This window comes from Centruroides vittatus, unplaced genomic scaffold, assembly GCF_030686945.1.
Source record: "Centruroides vittatus isolate TY-2023 unplaced genomic scaffold, ASM3068694v2 scaffold_1015, whole genome shotgun sequence".
NCBI classification, from domain to species: domain Eukaryota; kingdom Metazoa; phylum Arthropoda; class Arachnida; order Scorpiones; family Buthidae; genus Centruroides; species Centruroides vittatus.
Genome location: NW_027122666.1, coordinates 4,628,972 through 4,653,617, shown reverse-complemented (window position 1 = coordinate 4,653,617; position 24,646 = coordinate 4,628,972). Strand labels below are relative to the sequence as shown.

The 24,646-nt window shown below is 32.8% G+C and overlaps 2 protein-coding genes across 6 annotated transcripts in view; both read left to right on the top strand.

Annotated features, from left to right (window-relative positions):
- The window catches only part of LOC136986306 (netrin receptor UNC5C-like), a 109,559-nt gene extending 94,942 nt beyond the window's left edge, over positions 1-14,617 (top strand). For all 4 annotated transcript variants that reach the window (XM_067283803.1, XM_067283801.1, XM_067283804.1 and 1 more), the window contains 11 exons: positions 3,352-3,501; positions 8,039-8,341; positions 9,386-9,535; positions 11,641-11,742; positions 11,812-11,981; positions 12,118-12,354; positions 12,746-12,892; positions 13,116-13,286; positions 13,360-13,469; positions 13,664-13,765; positions 13,836-14,617. In XM_067283803.1, coding sequence (XP_067139904.1) covers positions 3,352-3,501; positions 8,039-8,341; positions 9,386-9,535; positions 11,641-11,742; positions 11,812-11,981; positions 12,118-12,354; positions 12,746-12,892; positions 13,116-13,286; positions 13,360-13,469; positions 13,664-13,765; positions 13,836-14,007 — 1,814 coding nt within the window. In that variant the 3' untranslated portion in view covers positions 14,008-14,617. The remainder of the gene's footprint in view (positions 1-3,351; positions 3,502-8,038; positions 8,342-9,385; positions 9,536-11,640; positions 11,743-11,811; positions 11,982-12,117; positions 12,355-12,745; positions 12,893-13,115; positions 13,287-13,359; positions 13,470-13,663; positions 13,766-13,835) is intronic.
- Positions 14,618-21,791: 7,174 nt separating this feature from the next.
- On the top strand, positions 21,792-22,757 carry LOC136986338 (uncharacterized). Of its 2 annotated transcripts, none has more exons than XM_067283842.1 (5): positions 21,792-21,923; positions 21,985-22,056; positions 22,160-22,207; positions 22,290-22,370; positions 22,454-22,757. In XM_067283842.1, the coding sequence occupies exons 1-5, from the start codon at positions 21,915-21,917 to the stop codon at positions 22,754-22,756; spliced, it is 513 nt and encodes a 170-aa protein (XP_067139943.1). In that variant the 5' UTR covers positions 21,792-21,914; the 3' UTR covers position 22,757. The 2 variants fall into 2 exon arrangements, with proteins under 2 accessions (XP_067139943.1, XP_067139944.1); XM_067283843.1 differs by having other exon boundaries at positions 22,290-22,375; positions 22,459-22,757.
- Positions 22,758-24,646: the final 1,889 nt, after the last annotated feature.

The window sequence follows — 24,646 nt, the reverse complement described above, 5'->3', positions numbered from 1 at the left end:
TGGAGAACAACAGAGAGAAGCGAGAGGAAGAAAAAAACCAACGCAAAACTCGCATCTGTGCCTCTCCCGCACTCAAAATTCCTTTATTAAATTCACTGCACCAGTAATGGGTTCGTCTCTTGTAAGTGAATTGTACCGAAGCCAACCACAGTTATCCTCGACCCCCCTTTTCACTAGAAACTTAAAGGGTTATGTCGATAAGTGCTTTTCGCCATTGAAGTGTTTTTGCCGTTGGAAACTCTGCCATTTCTCACACATGACTGACCAAATGTCTCTAACCCGAGGCGGTGAGGTAATGAGGCACCAGTCCCCAAAACTCTTCCGACTAGGGGTGGAGCCTTTCTCTAATTTGCATGCAACTTGGCAAAAGGGCTATGATTAATGGAGACTAAAGTCGGAGGGAGTTTTCTCCCTTCTAGTTAGCAAACCGTTCGTAGCAGGAATTCAAAATTTGCACGTAAATCTGGGCATGTTTACCAAGTCGTTCCTCCGTCTATAGATATTGTTTGTACGCGATTCAATTAGCCTCGGTATATCATTGAACAATGAATAACATCTACGTCTAAACATTGTGAGCTAACTAACCGTTCATGACGAGTGGCTTGTGATCGGCGCATTACCCCTACGAACCCTCCAGGCATGAAGCAGATAAGCCGAGAAACATAGTTACAACTACTTGTATCACAACACTGTTCCGATATGACTAATCCCCTATACAAGCCATCCCCCCTCTTCTAGTCTCGATTTGTGCATCCCCGTTCTTTCCCGCTGAGCTAGACTGCAGGAAATAACGTCATGCTTCGACTCTTTCGCTTTCGTTACAGATTGAGACCGTGACCGCCGAAAAAATGTCGGCTTCTGAATAAGAAATTAAGATAAGAATGGCAAAGTTTTACCTCCAACTTCTTTTATTCCATTCCCATTTTTGCTCCTCTGTCCAATTTTTTACTTTGCATTTCTATTTTTGTTCCTTGAGCATCTTTTCTTGCACTCCAGTTTCTCCTTCTTGAGTTCTTTTTTTCGTATTTCTGTTTTTATTTTTCCAGTCTAATTTCTTCCATTTTTGCATATTCATCTTTGCAATATTAATCATACACTTTCTTCTATGATGTATATCACTCCCGTTTTTTACAAGTTTTTTTTAATCTCCTTTTTTCATTTTAAATACGTCTCTTCTCGGGATTGTTTTTTACTCCACACTTCATTTTAACTAATTTCCTGTCTTCGTATTTCCTTCTTTTCGCTTGAAATAATTATACTTTCTTGATACATTAATTAAATATAAGATTAGTCTTCAGTTACGCGAGTTATTACCTTCCATGTAATCATAATGTTTTCTAGTGAACCACGTACGTGTATTCATTACAAGCAACACTAAAATTGCTTGTTATATGTTAAATATTTCGAATGGAGTAATTGTTTCTACGGCTTTATTTAATACTTTACGTATTTATTCATTCTATTTCTTATTGTAGTGCGATGTATTGTAAATATCATGTGCATGTGCACATGTATGTAGACCTGCTATATATACGTGCTTGTGTGTGAGCTTTATACATGTTTACACATAAAATATAAGTATATTATTAAATTTCTAATTCATTTTCTAAATACATCAAAATTTAGTGAAAAATATTGCTTTATATGTTATATTTTATTACAATGGATTTAATTGTACTAATTCGATGTAAGAAAGCTAACAGATAGATTAAACTGTACTTAAATCAACTTAAATATTCGTTAAAATTGATTTTAATAAATAAAATAACAGAAATTTAAATGGCGAAATGCAAAATATCAAGACTTAACGAAAAATAGCTCGTCTTATAAGAAAATAAAAGCTTTTTCTCGTATTATATCCTCAATGTTTCATCTATCATTTTCTCTTATCCTTTACAAGTAAACTCGATTGTAAGCAGCGTAACGCTGTTGTATATGTTACAAGTTACAAGATATCACATCTGTATCATATGTATAACCTGTTATAAATCAAGTTCACCATATATCTATCTAGACGTACTTTTACTTAGCTAAAACTCGGCTTACACCGTATATTTTCTTATTTACGCTCATCTTACTGTTGCCAAATACAGAAATGAATATTCATTTTTATCTTTCTATCAATTATTAATTGATCATTTCTTGTATTGTTTCCCATTTTATTTAAATAACCAATTTAATGTCTGAAATCCCAAATTCCGAAGATGGGATAATTTAGTTGGAAAATGAAGAGAGGAGAATTTCGATACTCGAAAGCAACTGTAGTTATGAATTTGAATTTGAGTCCCAGAAGAGATAAAGCAATTATTTAAAGTAATCTTACAAAATTATAAATTGCAGAATTTACTTATTTGTCCGTTCATTCAGGAAAAAGAAAAAAAGACAAATACAGTAGTAAATTTCTTATTTTTCTCGATTTGGAAATATTAATCTGATACTAGCTTTTCCATTACATTGGAACGTCGTACCAAAATTAGACTTACTCTTTAAAAAAAATTAACTGCAATATTGCTTAAAGAGAAAGAAAAAGAAGAAGAAGAAGAAAGAAAGAAAGGAGAAAATAATAATCACACTGATGTGCAGGTCCAAAATGCTTGCCATATTTCAGAGTAGAAAGCAGTGGGACCAGGGGACTGTCACAGTGTAAAGTACAGGAGAATGACAGGTCCAATTGTGTGTCTGCAAGAGGAGAAGGGACGAACAGATAACGTGTTTGGAGAGTAACAAATGACATTCTGTCCTGTTCGGATTTTCTTGAAGATTGGTGATTTTGTCCGAAACAAACCTTGCAAAACAAAAACAAAACAACCTACAGGAAAATTGACAATGATTGAAAAGGTTCTAAAATAAAAACGGTCACAAAAAATAAAATTTATTTAATTTTATTTAATTAATGCACTCATCTAACCGCTGTAATAAATTGCAAGATGCTGAAACTCGCTAAATTATTAATGCTTTTTCTAGAAGGTAGTTTGGGATTTCTTGTTAAACGAAGGGTATATATTTTATCTTCCATCATTCTAAAGATCTCACTCTAATTAAAAATTTTGCTTATGGTACAAGTAGGAAATCCATTTCTATATCAAAACAACGAGTTACAGTTAACTTGCAAATTTAATTTTTCTCATATCTCTGCCACTCCGTTGCAACTATACGCTTCGCTAAAAGTGATGCACGCTCACAGAGCGCTTCAATACATCTTTATAGGATGTATTGCACCCGCTGAAGCTGTATCGAAGCGCATGTAATGACGTGTATGCATTGCTTTCGACATCCATCCAGATGATGAATGTTGCTGTTTAACACCCGATACAGCAGGACACCTTTACATTATTGCATTTATATTTGCAGCAACTCCGGCAGAAGCCGAGACGGATATCGCTTTATATGTGGGGCTTTGTGTTGCTGTGGCTGTGTTCATCCTGGTTGTGGTCGGGATGGTGCTGGTCGTTCGACGCATCAAAGGACGTGATCCATCCATGTACAGTGCTGGCGTTGCTGGTAAGTTATGCAACTTGTAATACTTGTTTATCTCTTAGTTTAGTGTTAAAATAGTCAGTCTGGCTGAAAAAACAACGAATTTTTGCCATTGCTACTCTTTAAAGGAGAAAAAACAAAATTGAAGAGTTAACTTCAGTTCTTAAATCTCTATCTGGTAAAACGTCAAAAAATAACGGAGAGATCTTCTAACGATTTGACGTTTTCCGCCACATTTGCCACTCAAAAAAAAAAAAAAAAAAAAAAAAAAAAAAAAAAAATTCCGGAATAAGTCGTCTTCTTGGAAATTGGCAAAGTATGTTCGAGCCGTCATTTTGCTTTTTTCTCCTCTTCCTTCCGTTCGGGATGTTGTTTCCATAGCAACCACGGTTTGTTTAAGAGAACGATGACATCAAGCAAAGACATTTGGTCTTCGTTCCATCGTTCTGTGCTATTAAGAGAACGGAAGACAAGCGAGGAACTGCCAATGTCCATCTGAATTTCAAATTACAATCGAGGTCGCCGCTATATTGAAACATTTCTTAGATAATTTTATAGTTAATTACATCTTTCTTACGTAATTTTAAAAAAATTATAGACGAAGTAGCGACTATAGATCATCTTTCCGTTGTCAGAAGAGTTCAAGTTGCTGATGAACTCGACAGTATAAAAAAAAAAAATGGTCGTATAATTATTCTTATCGTGCTTAATTATCATTTAGTAATTTTTCTTCTTTCCAGATTACTTCACAATATACATTTTAATCTGATAAAAGTCGACTTCTACCTGAATGACACCATATTTCTTCAATTTTCACTTATCTGACGTTAGAGACCACGGTAGAAAGGGAGGGAGGATATAAAAAGTATAGAGAGAGAGAGAGAGAGAGGACACAAGGATAGAAGTTTCAGTCGAAGTCTCGTCCATTAATCATTTGTTAACGGTGCTGTCAACTGCAACTTCGCTTCTCCCCGATTAGGACAACATTGCCATTGGGGCCCCTCCCCGCAACCTTCAAAATGGGGCTTTGGTTCGACCGGACAGTTTTAATTTTCGGATGATGGCCTATACTATGATTGTCGTGTCGCACTCCTTCCCCCGACATGTGTCCTCTGTCCTGCAGCACGTGGCCGATTTGACGTCAGCCTTTAATGAGATCTGATTGGGTAGTTGAACAACGTTCGAGTGAATTATCGGAGGGAGAATTAAATTGCGCTCTTCCGATTTATCCCTCCACTTCCCGTTTGCGCATTTTAAACGCAGGTGGATCTCCAGAGGTGTAGAAATTAGAGAACAATTGACACGTGATTGTCCTAATGAAAGAAACATTAAAACTGCTGCTAGATATTGTAATAGGCAGCATACTACATTGTGTTATTACTTACAGTCCAATACGTTAATAATATTTCAGTAAATATCAAATATTTTACAAGTAGGCTATATATAGAGAGTACAAGAGGGCTGCTTCTACAGCAATAAATTAAATAATAATGCATTAATACTATTAGAGCAATGAGAGCTGATGCACTAAGTGTTGATTCCATAAAGTGCTGTATCAAGACTTACAGCAGCATATCAAAATGAGTATTTCATTGTGTGCTCCTTTATAACAGTGAACATTGATACACCGAATGCTACTTTCATAATAAGGTTTGTTAATGAATCGAGTGCTTCTTCTGTAGCGATCAATCAAACTACTCATTAAATACTGCCTTTGTAACAATGAGTGCTGATGTTCTCAATTTTACTGAGAGAGATATAATCTAAGGTGTTGCTCGCAAACAGGTAACATTTCTGAAGATGAAATATGCGCATTTTAAATAACAAAACATTAAAAATCAAGCAAATTTTGCCACTTAATGTTTAAAACTCATCATTAACATTACGATAATTTTTAATTCGAGTTTTGTCATTAAATGCGAAGAGAGGGAGAGAGAGAGAGAGAAGTAAACCATTCTTTAGCAGTAATGAACGATGGTGTAAATTAAAATAAGGATAATTAATGACAAACTTGATAAATTCTACTCTTAAGTACAATACAATAATTATATGTTCTTTCATAATTACCTTTGGTAATGAAGAGAATTTGTTGCTATTTTGGAAGCAGCAGCAGCAGCAGCAACAGTTCTTTCATAAACTGACTCTTAAGATATATTCTTTTTTTTTATTTATTTTTCTTTTTTCCTTGGACACATCCCAAAATCCATTTGTCAGAAGATGAATGGAGGATCGCCTTCTTTAAATCGGGGCATTAATAATTGAATTAGGAAGAGTGGCTTTTCATGAGTCTCTTCCGCTGTTCCCTAAATTGTCATCCATCTTGTTGACACTTAATGCAATATCGAGAAGGATAGGACCAAATTATATTTAATAACATTTCTGCACTTTTATTTATTCCTGTGCCACTGTCATACACGTGTCCCGTGTCTTTGGTGTCCGATTTTGACGTCTTCAATAGGAAAAATAACAGATGATGTTGCTAGTTGGTAAGTGTGTACAGTACGTGTGTCTCCATTTTCTTTTACTTTTTAAAAGTTATCAAGTATTAAATTTTCGCGTATTTTTTATTATTAAGAGATCTAAAACAATATTAATTATTTTCAAATAAAAAAAAGCTTTACACGTCATTAAAGATTAAGAACAATGTAAAGAAGCGCTCGAGCGTCACTGATAATTGTGACGTAACAATCAGTAATTTTTACGTAATAGAAGAACGTGTCTAATATTGTGACAGCACGAAAAAGATATATTTGACGTCAACGGAAACGGAAATGATTAGTTATGACGTTTTAATGATAATACAGGAAAAAATAATGACATCAAAATAAGTGTTGCTAAATTTTATTTTGTTTTTACTTAAAGTAATGCAGCATAAAATTAGAATTTACGAGCACAAATGTCAATTATAAGTAACAGAATTCAACACAGAAAAATAATTTCTAAATAAACAAATGGGTAAAGGTGACGACATTCAACAAGAGAAGTGATGAAACGTTGCAAAAGTAGTTTTTTTTTTTTTTTAAATTGAAAATTAGAAGATTTCAACTGAGTTACCTGAAAGGTAATTGATGCATAGCAGTAAGAAAAGGAAAAATTTCTAATTGTGTTGTTAGCGGTTGCGTGACTTAAGCGTGAAGTGGGAAGAACATTTATCATGCTCCAACTCCTACAATGACACTCACAAAATTACCATGTTTGTGCGCTTGTTTTGGTGAAATATTTCTTTATAAAAATATAATAATCGAATAGAAGATTATTCGACAGATATTAGAATTTGAGAAATTGTGTTGTAAAGAAAAATAATAATAACAATAATATTTTACTTGCTGTACAGTACTTAGAAGAGGAAAAAATAAATCAATAGTTAATGTGAGTGACTCCATAGGAAAAAAAAACAAATTGGGCGAGTAACATGCTGATAAGACAGTAAAAGATTATCTCAGAGATTTTTGATTTTTAAATTGAAATTTGTTAGTAGATTTACAAGAGAGAAAATAAAGATTTTTCTCGAGTCAGTACCGAAAGAATTTATTTATTTTTTATTCAAAAACATTCGAGCAGAAGTTTGGAGGATAGAAAATCGTTATAGATCTTATACGTGTCGGATCTTTATCTCGAATTGGATCTTTTGCATTGGATTTTATCCAGTTTCATCTTTTCCCCCATCTTCCATTTAAGATTTTTATCAGTTTTGAAAATTAAATCTATCAAAATAAATACGAGGGGGAAAATTTTATTGTGCAACAAAATTAAAATCGAGATTCAATGTGTTAAGAAAAACAAGATAAATACAAGCAGCAAGACGTCAGCATCTGAAAGGATCAAATCTGAGAATAAGGGCATTGTGCCCCTGACAATGTGGCTTTTGTGCTTGCCATCTCGCCAGACAGAATAGCCCAGACTCAGGGATGAATAGCGGGAACTTCCCATCAGATATTTTCCATCCAACAAGCAAAATCCCGGCTTCCAGTACACTGCTACCTCAAGGCGGAAGGAACAGTAATCATATTTGTACCGAACCCGGGGCGCAGTTCTAACAGGGAGTAGCGGTGCTTGTCATGAAGTTAACCTCCTGAAATATCTGAATGTTTCTGCTTCAATTGAAATTGTCTGAGGGATTTGTAAGAGAAATGACGGAGCGTGCATTGTTGTTGCACGGTGCAAATTTCCTTTCTGTGGTACAAAAAAAATAGATACAGAAATTTCTTCTAGTTGCCGCAGGGGAAAAAATATAGAGCTAAAATCGAGTAGCACTTCTTTCCCCTTTCTATACGTGTTATTTTCCAAGAACGATCTCCAACGGAGCAAAAATTGTCGTAAATCACGCTTATTACCGTAAACTGATATAAATCAAAGGTGCCTTTACGGTAATAAACATTGATCCCATCAAAATTGTGATTAAGGGCGCAATTTTTAACAATATATTGGAACCACGAACAAAAGACATTTTTTATGTGTTGCTGCTCCAGACTATTTATCGATCTATACTCCTTGTTTTAAAACTGTCGAAATATAACTAACTTTAGAGATATAAGTGTAAAATAATTGCATTATTTTACAGATGTCATCCCGGTCCAGCCAGATTTAACTCAGAACGTACTCAACTTCCCCAGTCACCTGCACAGGGAGAGGTGTTCCGCTCGATCTGACTTCTCCCAGGCAGAAAAAGCTATTAACGGTTTGGGATGCAATGCAGCCACTCCTCTCCTTTCTACCGGTCATGGCTACTCTCCAAACATCCCTCCGAGTCCTGCCCAAAGCAGGATTCCTCTTCTAGATCCCCAAAGGTCACAGACACCAAGTTCGACGGGAAAGCCACCCAGATCAGATTCTTGTGTTTCTGTACCTACATCTACATGCTCGGGTAAGTTTATCTCAGAAAATCTTAAACAATGCAATTACATGTAAAACAAATTATCATTATTCTTCTGTAAATAAATATACACAAATATACGCATATATACAAATGTGTAATTGTTAACATCTCAGGTAATATATTAACATTTTAATTAATATATAATCTTGTTTCTAAATGAAGATGCGTAACCTTACTTATTATATATATAGAAAGAGATCTTAAACATATACGAAGAAAATTAATAGCTTTTATATAGAATATTTAGCCTTAAGAACTTAGCATATATACAACCTATCGAGATCTTGTATGAAGCCCGGGTAAAGCGGGCCCTTTTGACATCTTTTTAAAACAAATTAAATACGTAGAATGTTTCCTTAAAGCTTATTAATTTACAGGGCCCTCAATCACTAGGGCACTCAAGTTTTCTGCATGCTTGGGGAAAAATCCTCAGCTTCTCCCCACTCGACTATCCTGCATATATATTCACGATTCTTACATTATAAACTTATGTGAAAATTGAAAATTATGAGTATAAAAGTAAGAATAATCATTTTTATTACATGAAAATAAAGATATATAATTTTTAAATTGTTTCTTTATGTACAAAGCTGTGTAGTTCTATTAGAAAGTGAAGTTATGAGATCTTATCTCGCTTCTAATTCATCACTTGAAATTCTGAGTTGTAGCTCTGTTCATAATTAATTTCAGATCGACTCATTCGTTTACAGCCAATTTCATTTTCATTTATACATTAATTTTCTCGTATGGGAACGACAACGAATAAGTTTACTGTGAGGAATAAATATCGTTACAATAAGATGAATGCTCGAATTAGAATTTCGATTTGTGAGGTGAAAAGTCTTCCCTCTCGTCCGAATTAATCATGATAGACCGGAAACACCATATGCTTCACTTTTTTATCACTCATCCGTTTGCAGTTTGGCAGGAATTTCCCGTTTTATAATCCCCCCAATATTTTATCCGGAGATAATCCTCTTACGTTTTAAATACTCCTCACCACCCTATACTGATTAATGAAACGTCCAACAGGATCACGTCCCGGATCGGCCTACGATTCGGAAGCGCCATCTGGCAGGCATTCGGTCACTTCCGCCGCTCTACCGCCCAATCTGGACATCGAGTGCGTGGCATGGAACACCGTCACCAAAGCCGGAGCCAGGATATCTGTACCCGGATCTGGTAAGTGGCTCCATCTTTCGTTTCCGTTTCTAACTATTTCCCTTCCCATACTGTTATTAGCAGGAAACTAATAAAAATTATGGTATCGGAAGTATTTCATTCCGTGTAATTATAGTGACGGCGCTATATTAAAAATCTAGCTCCAATAAAAACTTGATTTAAAGCCAATTTTTGGAGTCGTGTTAACAAAATTAATCTCCGATATTTGGAAGAGAGCTGCCATTTTTATTCTCCATTTTTCGGTTGTAAACTGCTTTCCGCATTCCAACGGTTCCAGATGGATTTGAAAAAAAAAAAAAAAAACAAATCCTTTATCTCTTGTAATATTCTTACACCTACTTAACAGAATTTCCCATTGAAAACTATAGTTTTCCACCTCTTCAGCTGTCTTTTAACTGTTTAAAATTAATTTACATTTTACTCTCTAATATTTTACGTACTGTACATGTCTTATGTTGTACCATCTTAAATTAGTTTTAAAATTCGTTTTATAGGTAGTTTTTACGGCAAACACAATCAATATTATCAAAAATTTAACAAGATTCAAGAGTATTTCAGGAAAATAAAGGATTTTTGCAGGATCCTGTTGATACTCCTTGGAGAATGAGGTGCCACGCTCTTGAAAGATTCCATTTAAAAACACTGCAGTAAAAGGATTTTTGTCAAATTTTTCTTGCATCCAGTCGTAACTAAGCTTTACTTAACTCTGATATTTATTATTGTAATATTTACGTAGTTAAATTATCTAGGAACATAGAAAATAAGTGTGATCCCTTTTGGGCAGATTTCGTCTTTATTTTTATTGAACAATAATTCTCCATCGGACGAAAAATTTGTGGTTTTTATCAAAATGGAGGCAGAGTAGGCAGAGGACTCCCAGCTGCCTTCACATGCGCCTAGTGCCTAGGTATGAATGTTTGCAAGTCAATTGGAATGAGAAAAAGAGGTTTTTCAATCGAAAAAATGGAAAATAATACTATAAAATTACAGAATTTATGTCACAATAACGAAATTTCTTACATAGAGAAGCAAAAAACCCATTGTACTGTTGCAACAACAAAAAAGTGACAGCATCAACAAAAACATTTTATTGATATTGATGCATTCGTCGATAACATACTTCTTTATTATGATCCTGACAAGGATTTTTATGTGTTGTAATACAAAATGTTACATTTTTTAAATCCATAAATATATTAAGATACACTTTTACAGATACTTAATTTTTTCCTATCGTTACAGTCACGAGAGAGATACAGTTACACGATAGGAAAAAATTCATCTAATAATTAAAATTAAGAAGGAGCTTGTATTACCAAATGCATCTTATATGGTCGTTAACGACACTCGTAATTTATAAAATTAACTCACGAGCCGATATTTTAGAGCCGATCTCTTTAAAAAGACTCACGCAAATTAAAATTTGAAAAGGGATTTTTGTATAATTATAAATTTAGCAGAAGAAAGGGAGAATATTTTAAGAGGGGGTAAGATTCTAGAAAGCGAAAATGAAGATTAAAAAAAAGAAAAAAAAAAGACAAAGTCGGCCATTAGAAAATTCTATTATTTTTATTTTTCATTTTGGAGAAAATGAAATTTCCGAGCGATTAAATTCTCGAATGAATATCAATTTACTTCGAGTAAACAAAACGGAATTAAATTCAATTAAATATGAGTTCTTGCCAGGCCATCCACCTTTGTTTTCATTACCAGTTAATTCCTGATGTAATATAATTCCTCTTGTTTCAGTCACGTTAACAATGACGTAACACAACTCCCTATCTGTTCAGCAACAGTTTGTTACAAAAAAAAAAATTAAATAAAATACAAAGGAAACATTTAAAAAAACAGAATTTTTGATAAGTTTACTTAATCAAAATCATGTAGATAAATTCTGACAATTATAAGCAAAGCACACGCTTAAAATATGAATGAATCATCTAATAATTGATAGATGTAAGCAAATATGTAATTAAAATTGTAAGAATTCGTTCAGAATTATCTCCCCCTTCATAAATTTCCTAGAAAAATTGATAATTTCAGACATGCCTTTATATTTTTTTAATTGTCTGTGGGCTACTTATAAATGGAGAATTTTATTTCAGGTATAACTCTAACTATCCCACCGGGATCAGTTAAGAAAGGATCGAGTAATGAAATTTACGTGGCGGTACTCAGAGATGATCGCGATAGACCAAAATTAAATGGTAAGTGGATTAGCGCTTCTTCCCTCATTTAATTCGATCCTTATAGTTGTTAATTGGATTTATTTGCAGATAAGCAAACTATATTAAGTCCCGTGGTGCAATGTGGACCGCCGGGTCTTCAATTCAAAAAGGCTGTGGTGTTAAGCTTCCAACACTGCGCCACTTTGGCACCTAACAACTGGAGTATCAGCATTTATGGCAGCGAAGGCGCTAACGATGAAGATAATCCCGACTGGAAGGTAAGTCGAACATTCTTCTATTCTTGTTTAGCTTTTAAGTACTACATAAATAAAACTGCTAAGAGGCTAAGTGACGGGGTATATTTAGTTTTAGTAGAAGAATGCTCTGATGACAGATTTCCCGTTTCTGTTACAGAATCTGGTAACGTTGGGACGAGAAACTATCAACACACCACTTTACTGTCAAATGGATCTGCAGCATTGCCATCTCTTAATGGAACAGCTTGGGAGATTCGCACTGGTGGGTGAGTCTACAGGAGAAAGTAAAGCTATAAAATCACTAAATCTAGCAGCTTTTGCACCACCTCTTCATTCGTCCGTTGATTACTGTATACGACTCTATTGCGTGGAAGACACGCAGGCAGCTTTACAGGTAAGTTTTTCAAATCTTAGAGATTGTAGCTAAGTGTTACTTGGCTACAATCTTTAAGTTTTAGTAACAGAATGCGAAATTCTTTGAGCGTAACTGGAAAAACAGTGTATAATACGCGACATAATTCGAATTAAACTGCGCATAAATTTATCTCCCGTTTACACATTAATTAAGATGTATGAGGGTTATATACACAACATTTGCTTCGCGCAGTTAGCTCCATTAATCTGAATTATACCATGCTGCATATTATTAATAAACGTAATGATAATTTGCCTCCTAACTTGAAGAGCCCTCAGAGCGTGCCGACGAACATTACGTACGAGTTATACTATTTAAAGACCTATTAGTAACGACGACGGAACTAATTTTGGATTTCTTTTTTCGTCAGGGAGTAATACAAATCGAACAGAAATTAGGAGGGAAATTGTTGGACAGACCAAAATCGATGCCTTTTCAAGATGGAGGAGCCAATCTATGTTTATGTTTAGAGGATATTGGTCCCGGGTGGCGATGCAAACCGGGTGCTAACTATCAGGCAAGTTCATTAGAAATTAATTGAATGAATATTTTAAAATTAATATTTTATAATTTCATATTTTAAAAAGAAATTATTCATTTTCTAAACTGACCAAACTAGAAAAACTAGCCTGCCAATTAAGCTTTCTATCTGAAAAAATTGGAGGAATGATTTTTTAAGTATAAATACTGCAAAAAAAATTTAAAAATTCCACTTACTAAATATTGAATACGTTTAACAGGAAATTCCGTTCCAACACGTGTGGTGTGGACGTCAAAATAATCTGCACTGCTCTTTCACCCTGGAGCACATCGATCGATCGCTGCAAGTCATCCGATGTCACATCTTAGTCTATCAGAGGGGGGTGCAAGCACACCGACAGCTTCTGAGGATTAATACCGATTTAAGAGATGTGAGTATCCGAAAATACTTTCATGCAAGCTAGCTAATCCAGTAAAGATTAAAGATGATTGAAAATTTTTCAGAAAAATCCACCCAGTCCATCTTGGTTATCTCAACCTCTGAATACAACTGTTACCAGCGGAGACAATGGTAATTCTATAGTAACATTGGACCAACCTGTTGCCGGTTTTAGGTAAGAATATTGAATAACGCGTCTATTAATTTACCAAAATGGTAATAATTTTTATTCCTTTACATTACTTATCCCTGTATATCATGTTTAAGTATACGTCTACTGCTAAAATTTCATTACGCCTACTATTTTTCTGCTAAACAAGCGAAGTAATTTGCATTTTATACTATAATTTAATATATATTCCCATAAAGATTAACATTAGAAGCAAGAAAACTACTGTGCAATCTTCTAGACCCTCCAAACACATCAGGGAATGATTGGAGAAGATTGGCAAGAGAATTAAAAGTAGACAGGCAAGTAAGACCGGAATAAATGTTTGTTTTCTATGAAAGATTAATTACAACGCATTTTATATTGCTGTAGGTACATCAATTTCTTTGCAACTAAGCCAAGTCCTACAGAGCACATCTTGGATTTATGGGAAGTGCGGCATAGGGATCCGAGTGCCCTAACGGACTTTCTAAACTTGTTGAGATTAATGGGGCGTTCTGATGCTGCCTTGGTAGTAGAAAAAGAAATAGGACCCTGGCTGTGACGTCGACTATTAAAAAATGAATTAAACTATGCAAAAAACATAATTGATGGAAAAGGAAGTTCGCTCGGACGAACGCCATGTGCCAAATAAATGGCAGCACTGTCTCGCCAGAAAGGTGCCAAGTTTGAATAGCAGTCGCGATCTATGCAGGCCTCATCTACCCAAAAAATAAAAAAAAAATATATTAAAAAAAACAAAATATAAATATATATATATTTGGGTATTTTTTTATATGGAAGAACCGAATTTCTTTTTTTCTTTGCCCGTTGGGAGTGATATTGTTCGACAAGGAAAAAAAGTAAAAGAAAAAAATACTGTTTTTGTATTTATGAAAACTGTTAGAGAAGAAATAGTTTAGGAGGAATTTGTTACGATGGTAGAGACATGCTGTTATGGAAACAATTCTTGTACATGTCCTGACAAACGATATATAACAAAAAAGGAGCCTGAGCTGCTGGGCATTATTGTCTTCCTGTTGCGAGACCATCAGGGCCCTTGGGTCCACTGAAAATGTGCCACAAAAAAGTTGTTTGCTTTCATTTTTTTATTTGTTCGGTTTTTGTATATTGTTGTATAGTGGTTTTTCTTTAAATTAATATAAATACAGTGATTGGTTTCTGTCTCTTTTCTTAAATAATACAGCAGCTTAAACGGAAATCTCGTGAGAAATCTCCCAAAATACAACCCTAAGGAAACATCTGTTGAGTTGGTAAATTTATTAGAAAAGTATCGGCTATAAAAAATTAATTCTTTCTAGTAGAAGTAAGGAAATGGTATTTTAAAATACAAGCGAATTGAGTCTTCTCAGTAAACTAAGATAGTAAATGCATACTATATAAAGCTGTATATTCGGGTTTGAAAAGGAGACGACTTATTTTTGTATAGGCTACAACTTCGTGCGTCTGTTTGTCTGGCCTACTAGCAGTGCACAATACCCGGAAGAGCTTTTCTCTTTCATATTACATCCGGCCCTCGTGATACAGAAAGCGAACTGGATGAAAAACTGCATCTATCAGAACCCTGTTTGTATACGCTTCTTCTTTTTTTTCTTTCAAATGCAATGTTCATCCATCACACAAACTTCCCATTGAATTTCGAGCCATCAGACATTTGATGTCAGGCTGTAGATGCAATCATTCGAGCGTGCGTTTCTCCTTTACTATACATACAAAATCTCTATAATAAATTTAGATATTATGCTATAAAACTATTTATAAAATTCAGGACATTAGCTTTATTTTTATGCAAGAAGTTGAATATTATAAAGTCGTCTTGCAAATGTATTTTTCTACTTCTTTTTTTTAATGAAAGATTTTCTTCGCTTCCACTTTTCATTTAAAAAACATATCCCTAATACTATATTAATATTTAATGCGATGAATTATACATTTTGAACTATAAATCATTGCTACTATAATAATAATAATTAATTAAGCATGTAATGGAGAAAATTAACATTTGACAAATGGTTTTAAAAAATGTTTCTAGAATAAAAATGCATTTAGAATTTTTCCTAACTTAAATAAATTTTATATATGGAAAAAATCGACTTTAAATGTTTTCAAGCAGAATAGATTTTTCTTTATGAAGTTGAAAGGTCTAGCTCCATTTTCCTTTCATGAAAAAATGCGTAGTACATTTCTTTGATTGAATAAATTCAGTTTTGAATATTGAATGATTTCTACTAGAAATTGCGGATTAAGTATAGCACTTAAAGATTTTTTTTTAAATCAGAAAGATGCATGGAAGTAAAAAAAAGAAAGATACAGTAGTAAAAATTGCTTTTATTCCCTATGCAGCAGTTTTTTATCGCAGTTGAGCCTTCGTTAATATAATTCAAACCATTTTTTTTTGCATAATAAGAGCATTTAGCAAAGAATTAAGTGCCATTACTATATTATTATTAACTAACAATACTCTTCATTATTACTACTGTAATTGCAGTTATTGCTGCTCCTATTACAGTGTAATTTTCATATAAAAATGGTGAGAAAATTTGATTTTTCAAGTCTAAATTTCAGTACAGATTAACTGCTACACTGTAGATTTATACAGAAAAATTGGCAGAATAATGTATACATTTGTTTAACTTTCCGTTTTATAAGTAAAAGACAAAATCTTTACTAAAAAATAGACACAATACATAAATCAGTATAAAAGGAGTCACGTAGTCTACCCTCTTAAAAAATTGAGTTGCAATACAACCTATTCTCGGTTGAAAGTGTGTTATAGACACGATGTCATGATTGAAGGGTCACAGAATCGGAGAAATTATCAACAGAAGCAATATTGGGTAGACGGGACAATAAATCAGCAGTATCAATTGAGAACTGGTAGTGCTACAACAGTAGGTAATTGCAGCATTGTTTTTATTTTATTTAATTCGTTATTGTGAAATAGTTAATACGGACTGATACATAATATAATAATAAAATAACATAAAACACATATTCTATGGTTTTATGAATTGTGGCTTGAATAATTACAACTGTCTAATGTAACTTCGAAAAGTTAAAAGAAATGTCAGCATTTAAGTAGGGAAAAGCCATTTGAAAACATCCGCTCGGTTTTTAAACTTAAGAATAAACGAGCAATTATTTATTGTGACATCGTCACCAATGCCAGGCTGCAATTTTTAATCATATTTTTAATTTATTTAATTTAAAATATACGATCTCCACTTCAAATTAGTAGTGGCTTGCCCTGTACCTGTACATCATACACTTTTCCCGTTAGCAATGAAGTCGTGCCAGTCATCTCTTAATTGCTTCAGGGGAAAGGTTTTGAATTGAAGAAATAACGTGACTTCCGGTTTGCATTGGAAGTTCGTATATAGTTAAATTAATAAGGGCCTCCAACCCCTAAGATTTCCATATCTGGTCTCGTCTTTCGTCTAACTCCGTTCTCGAGATTAGAGAATGACAGACAAACGAACGGGCGGCAGTGGAAATTTATTGGTGTACAATTTTTTCAAATTGCAACCCTATTAAAGTATCTGGAGATCCGAATTTTTTAGTATACGTAGTTTCAGAAATAAAGGTTATTTGCATGGATGCAGAGTCATCAGAATGGGGGAAAGGGTCAAATTTTTCAAAATATTGGGCTACATGTTCTGTAGACGTTGCCACAGACATTATCTAGCCTCTTTGGGGATAGGAGTTGAGTTCTCGATTCAACTCCTATCCCCGATTCACAGATTTTCAAGGATGGTTTATACAGATTTCAAGTCATCCTTCATCATCTACTCGCATTATTGTGAGGCTGACATATCCCACGATGGATATGAAATAAGCTGTATTAGTATCCACATGACGCTAAAAAACTAAAAACTTTAATTTTATATTTTGATACTAAAATCTATTCAGAATAACGGAAATTAAAACATAATCTTGAAATTACAATAACTTGAAAAACAAACAATAACCATGAAATTCATTACTGTAATTCATTTGAAATCAATAATAATGTATCGCCATCTGTTGAGTAACAATCGAATTATTTTTGTCACTATTTATTTGTGGCGAATTCGTATATTTTTAAGTTAAAACTGATTAATAACTTGAACTTGGCGCTTTAACTTGTCAGAAAATTTTTACGTATATAAAAACAGTAATATATTGATATAAAGCTACATAAAAAGTAGAAAAATATGCATGTTTGTTTTATTAAAATCTATTATTTTAAAATCTTCTGGAAACAGAAGGAAAATTATTGAAAAGTGCTTTACTGGTATGGAATATACTATAAAAACTTTTTATGGAGACAGTTCACGAAACTGAAGATTCGTGTCTACAGCGGGATAAATCTTTAATTGTGATTCGGCCACCTGAAATGAATAATTTCCTAATCTGCAATATTCTTTCTTCTTTACATTAAAAGTAATGAAAAAAAATAAATAAATTTAATTGCCCACTTTTTTCGTTTAGTGTTTTTATATCAATTCAATTCAATTCATCTTAGAGTTTTTAAAAAGTTTTAATTAAAATTAAAATTAAAACTTCTTTAAAAAATTAAATAAAAAAAATATACTTTTTTTGCGAATGCAAGTTTTGTATATTGACATTTTTTCGGAATATCCTTAAACTTTCACTTATTTCGCTCTTTTGCAATTGAATCAATCTGTTTAACAATATTTTTTAAACGCTAAAGAGATTCTTCATAAATCACGTGACGCTATCCATCCCCTGTAACGCTCTGTAACACACCGAACAAACCAACTCCAAAATTACGTAACGCATATCCTCAATCAACCCTTCTTAATTGTATGTACTAAGGAATAATACACAGTACGGGGTACTAAACGTAACATTATTCTATTAACTTACATGTACTGTACAAATCAGTGACATAAACAATATGATCGTTACGCAACACTTCGTAACGATTATCTACATATCCACCTCCATATCTACGTAATTTACGAATATCCTCTGCAAGGTGCCTATCCCGTATATTAAAGATACGGATCTGGTTAACTCGCGATGGCAGAAACAAGCGACTCAAAAAAAAAAAAAACAAAAGAAAAAAAAGAAAGAAAAACTTAAGTTTTTTCTAATTTTTAAATAACACAGTATTGAATTTAAGTAAAAAGATTAAATTTAAATGTCTTAAACTTATCAGTATTACAAATAACCAAAAAGCTGGCTTATTACATATAGCGTTCGAGCGTAGTTTCAGATTTTCTCCGACAGAGGTCATCAATATGTACTGACGAGTGTAGCATCATATATTTTCAATGGAAAAACTATTACTTTTAGAAAATAAGCAGCATGTTTTTTAAATAAAAATAGTCAATTTTAATAAATTTTGATTATTATTATAGTTATTTATGAAAAAATTTTTCCGAATTTACTCAAGAACAAAGATATTTAAATTAGTTAACGATACTCCTGCCGGTTCATATTATATATAAAGGGGGTTAGGCTCTATAACTGCCAAATGATATTTAAGTTACAGTTTAATAAAGATTTTTAACGTGCTCTTACATAACTAAAGAATATTTAGAACTAATGTCAAGTTTATAAAATTCATTTTTACGTAAAAGCAGTTTTATATAATTTTATTTTTATTTATTCTACGAATATATAATAACAAATCTCCATACGAATCAAAACGAAACGAAACGGTTTGAAAACAAATCAAAGTAGAAACATCTAACCTCGATTAACACGAAGCAGTCAGAGCTAGTGGAACTGCGTTGAGCGCCACCTGTACGCAGGCAAAGGAAACTTTTTCGGGAAAACACGAGCGTGTTTGGGTTAGATACGTACTGAGACACGGTGCTTGTTTTCTGCTTGTGATAATGAAAAACAGCTTTCTGCCAACAAAACTTCAAAAAATAACTGTTGTGTGGTCGGTTGTAGTGTTACCTATATTACTGAGCCGCCAAGTACAAAGTTTTATTCGTTCCCGCATGAATAATAGCCCTACCCCAGGACAAAAGAGAAATGGCTGACTGCAATTTAATTCCTGAGGTTAATTACATAATGATGTGTTGCATTCTAACCAATCTCCAATCTCCTGTTAACCTTAGTTGGCTCTATTTTAAATTTAGTTCTCTAATGTAAAGTTTAGTAATTTTCTTTTTTTATGTTATTTTGTTAATCTGACAGATATTAATTGGCATATGATGTGATATTTGAATTTACGAGATCTGTGGAAGAAAGGAGTAAGAAGCAAAATTAGTATTTTGAGAGAAATGAGGATAAGAATTTCCCTATTAATACAATACTATTAGCTATTGCTATGGTCCTTATTGAAGTTCCTTTATATATATGGTTAGTTACAAATTTCATTATTTACCACGAAATAGATATATAGTTTACTTCTTCCACACCACCCTTTAAATTGTACAAAATTAAGAGTATAATAAATATAAGAATATTAATACTGCTCAGTCCCAATGATCTACAGTCACTTCTCGAGTTATGACCATTCGCACTTATGACGAAAAATTTCATTAAAAAATTTTTAAAATGTATCAATTTTTTATAGGTTTCGTGGAATATTTATCATATACATATATATCTTGCACGCTTTTGGCGATTGATTGCGTCATCTTTAGTTTTGTTGTGTAGTTAGTTACCCTTCGCGTGTGCTTGTGTAAGATGGCTAACTGTTTTGTTGAAGTACAGTCACTTCTTGACTTACGACCATTTCGACTTACGTCCGAAATTGCGGAACCGAACCCCGTCGTAAGTCGAGAAGTGACTGTATTGACTAATGCAGGCATTACTTTGACCTTAAACTGCAAAATGTATGTATATATTATATATTATTAAATATATACTTATAAATAATATATACATTTAGAATTTATCAAATTTCTATTTATTAAAATATAAATAGTTTTACATGTAACATACAAAATTCATACAGGATAAATTCATATGTTGCAAGAATGCTATTATTCCTCAACAACAATCAAATGAACAAAATGATGAAACAAAAGTAATGAACATGAAGTACTGAACTTTAAAATTATCACATTGAAAAATCACTGGTAAGATCGTCATCATCAGAATCTTCCTCACTAGAATGTTTTTGTATGGTTGAAGCAGATGATGGTTTCCAAGTGTAACATTTTATCATTGTTGCTTTTAAGAACTCGATTTTGTAGTTTAATTTTTATTAAATTTATTTGCAAAAAACTACGTTCAACTGCTGCACTTGAATGAGAAAGCAATAAAAACATCTATTTACTGCCAAAGTAGAAAAATATAGAAATATAGAATTAAAATGAATGTTTTGAAAGGTACTAAATTGAAAGGAAAGATATTAGGATTTCATAAATAGTACTAGGAAAATGGTGTTGGGTATCTTGGTACTGGAACAAGTAAAAAGGTATTAGATTAGTACAAAAGTACTAGGTGAAACAACACTGGTGCTGCCTTTGTAGCCCCGATTCTGTTACCCGGCGTCGCCGCTAGAGGCGCCTCAATCTAGTTTCGCCGTTCCTTCCACTAGCTCTATAGGGGACACTTCACACTGAACTCCTCGGAGCGAAGACATCTGTAATCCTTCGTTTCTCATGATATAAGATTAAATAATATAATTTCAGGATAATTGCTGGCGTTTCTTATACAAGTAGTTCATATAATATCTTTTAAAATGTTAATTTCTTCTAGAAATTTTATCTTATCCATTCTTAATTTTTTTAAATTTGTTCATTCACGTAGAATAGGCCTACCTACGTGAATGAACCGAGAATAAATTACCAAGAAATTTACAAGTTCCATAAAGCAACAAAATTCCTTTTATTAATAACTTGAGGTTAGGTCAATTTTAATAATTAGTTTTTAAAATTTGAATATAAGAAAGATTTTTTAAAATGACTTTACACAGGTAGTAACTAGTAGTTACTACCTGTGTAAAGGTAGTAACTACCTTTACACAGGTAGTAGTAAGTACCTGTGTACAGGTAGTTACTGCAACAGAAATAAGCTGATACATGATTTTTCTGCTACAACTATCTGAAAAGAATGACATCTCTAACGAAACATGGCGCCAAAATTAGAGAATACCCTCTTACTATAAGTCATTAATGAATTTTCGCGGATTTCAGACGGATACTTACTATTTATGGTAAATATCCATCTGAAAATTCACAAAAACAAAAATGTAGTGTTCTCCATTGAGATGGGTATGCCTTGATCTCACACTTACATCTAACGAACAAAAGATTGTTTACAATGTATATTAATAATTCAAAATATAATAAAATTCATTTTTCCTACAATGGTTTATTTTCTTTGTCAACTATTAATTAATTGTAATAAAACTATGCCAGTTTTCTTTAAAAAACTGCTACTTTAAATCATACGAAGCCTACTGTATTGTGAATAAAGCCATTTCTCTCAAATTCCTTCGTCCTCACAGACCTGAAACATTTATAAGTTTACATTGCCATGCCTAAGGTAAATTTATTTAAATAACATTATGTTTTCTCATTTATTTTCTAATTGATTATTCTTAAAGCCACGTAATATTCGAAAAGTTCTTGACATTGACGATAACGACAATACAACAATTACCATAAAGCATCAGGGAGTAAGTAGGCCTATTTAAATCTCTATTTTTGATAAATATTCAAGTAATTTTTAAAGATAATTTAAGGCCATAATTAATTAAACCCTTTTAATATTCTAAAAAGTCTAGACCGCGCGTAAATTTCGTTTCTACCACTGAATCAGATCAAGATGTAAGTTCAAGTTGCTGAATTAATAATAAAGTTAAGGTTAATTTAAGGTATTTAATTATAAATTACTTATATATTTTTATAGTCTGACAATGCTCCAGCGGCAAGAACTAAAATTAATGTTAAAAAAAATCGGCGAAGAGATGATAAAAGTAAAACTAAAAAGGCAAGCTATAGTTTCTGTTTCTTGCAAAATACTTGAGAACTAAGCCCTATTACAATGATAAACATAGTTTTATATGTTTATAGAAAACACTGCCTAAGAAGAAAGAATATAAATTGGATCCGGATCCTTGTATGCCAAATACTTTACGATATAAGATAGAACTAAGCGATTCCGACGAAGACATCGAAGTAGATTACTCATCGGACTTTCATCGTTTATTCGACGAAACAGCTGGAACAAGCGGCCGTTCAAATTATAATATTGGTCACAAAGTTGTAGTAAAGAAAGATGAAGTAAAATTTATTTCTAGTCCTTGTACTGAAGACAGAGAAGATTCCGATTACGATTTAGATATCTATTACGATATGCCAAATAAAAAACGTTAAAATTGCTCAATATTTTATATATTTATAACACATTGAGCAATTTCATAAAACATATTTTATTCTATGTACTATAGATTACGGTTTTTCGTTTCCCAATCTTTTGCTTGTCCCAGGATTCCGGGATAAAAATGAACTATTTCCCGGGATCCCGGGAAATCCCGGGATAGAATTAATTATTTTTAAGATATACAAAATATCTTGAAATCAGATGATATAATTATTTTTCATTTTTTAAAGTAATTTAATACGTTTGCAACCTCCAAAATCATATTAATAACGCAGTGTAAGATATATATTAAAAATTATCTTTAAATTACGTAGAAATGTTCACTAATAGAAAAAAATTTATTAAAGTTTGCTGAAAACTGCATACAACAATTAAAAAATGTGACTTTGAATTGAGTTGAAAATTTAAACGAAAAATGAATTTAGATCAAACTTCTAACTTAGAAGGTAATTTTCGTTTTTTAAATAAAACATAATATAAAATATTATTGTAAATTTTTATAAGATTTTAAAGAGCAAAGATGATCGATACTCCGATCACTCAATCCAATTCTTATTTTAGTAATAAAAAGTCTTGCAACCGAGAATGCCCTTTCCGATTCAATTGATGTGATTAGAATCGTGTTTAATGCATTTAAGAGAAAACAGATGTTATGTGTTTTTTCACCCGTAGCCTAGAAGATTTCTAGTTCATTTTCGAGATTGTAGTACTTCTTTTGCTCTCTAGTATTCTTGATTTGTCTACTCTTAGCCACTGAGTAGGGAACTATCTGACTAAGTGAATTGTTTAAGATTTAAAAAGTAAAGAGTATTCAATGTTATTTTTATGTACGTTTTTTTGCAAAGTTATATTTAATTATATATTTTTTTAATTACACTGTAATTATATTGACAGATTTTCAGACATAAAATCTTTAGAATTTTTATCACTTTTAGATGTTAATAATTTTAATATTATGAAAAACAATTGTTCCAAGCGTGTTTTAATTCTACAAATTAAGTAAATTTTATGGGAAATTTTGTGATTTATCTAAATTACGTAGTGAATCGCAATATTTATATTCATGTCCGGACTATAGGTATATTGACAAGGAACTTTTTTTTTAACTCTTTCCGCCCTGTGGGCACTAAGAGGGCCTCTTTTTAGAAGGCCCATTATGGGTTCGGCTAGGCCCACAATGGAGTGACAGGTGGTGAGGGGCCCGACATAGCCCAACGGACCATTCCCCGAAAAATTCCTGGGGATTATTCGAACCGTTCGGATACGATCCCGGGTCCCCCAGAGCGATAGGCTGGCACCTTGACCGCTCGGCCATCCGGCCGTCGACAAGTAACTCTTAGACATAAAAAGTATTATAATTTATGACGATCGGGACAAAGACGTACTAAAAGAATTATGATTTAATATCATTAATATTTACGGTACCGTCTATTAGTGAGTCTGTTAAGTGCAATTTTTCAACCACGAAGGAAATTGATACATTGGCAAGGAACACTCAGTCGGAGGAAAGATTGTGGTCGCTAGCGTCGCTTTCGATAGAAAAAGAGCTTTCAAATATGTCGATGGAGTCGACGATCAGCGACTTTTATGATAAAAATTAACGACTTTGCGGAAGAAATCGCCGAATAGAATTTGTTTATAAAAAATTTAAAAAAAACAAGTTTTTCTATTATTGTTTGTATCGTATCAATTTGTATTATGTATGTATTATTTGTATTTTAGAACTAAAATACATAAATTGTTTATTTTTGTCATTTCCAGTATTTGTTTAAAACTTTTATGGAAATGTCATGTACCGGACAGGTCTGACCCGTCACGAAAGAAGCGAAAAAAAACTGTTAATCTAGAGAAAAATTTATTATATTAAAAAAACATGGGAAAAA

What these genes read in the sequence shown, in the direction of transcription:
- LOC136986338 (XM_067283842.1), top strand. An exon ending in TTACCATAAAGCATCAGGGA is followed by an intron (nt 22,057 to 22,159) that starts GTAAGTAGGCCT and finishes TATTCTAAAAAG; the next exon opens with TCTAGACCGCGCGTAAATTT. An exon ending in CCACTGAATCAGATCAAGAT is followed by an intron (nt 22,208 to 22,289) that starts GTAAGTTCAAGT and finishes ATATTTTTATAG; the next exon opens with TCTGACAATGCTCCAGCGGC.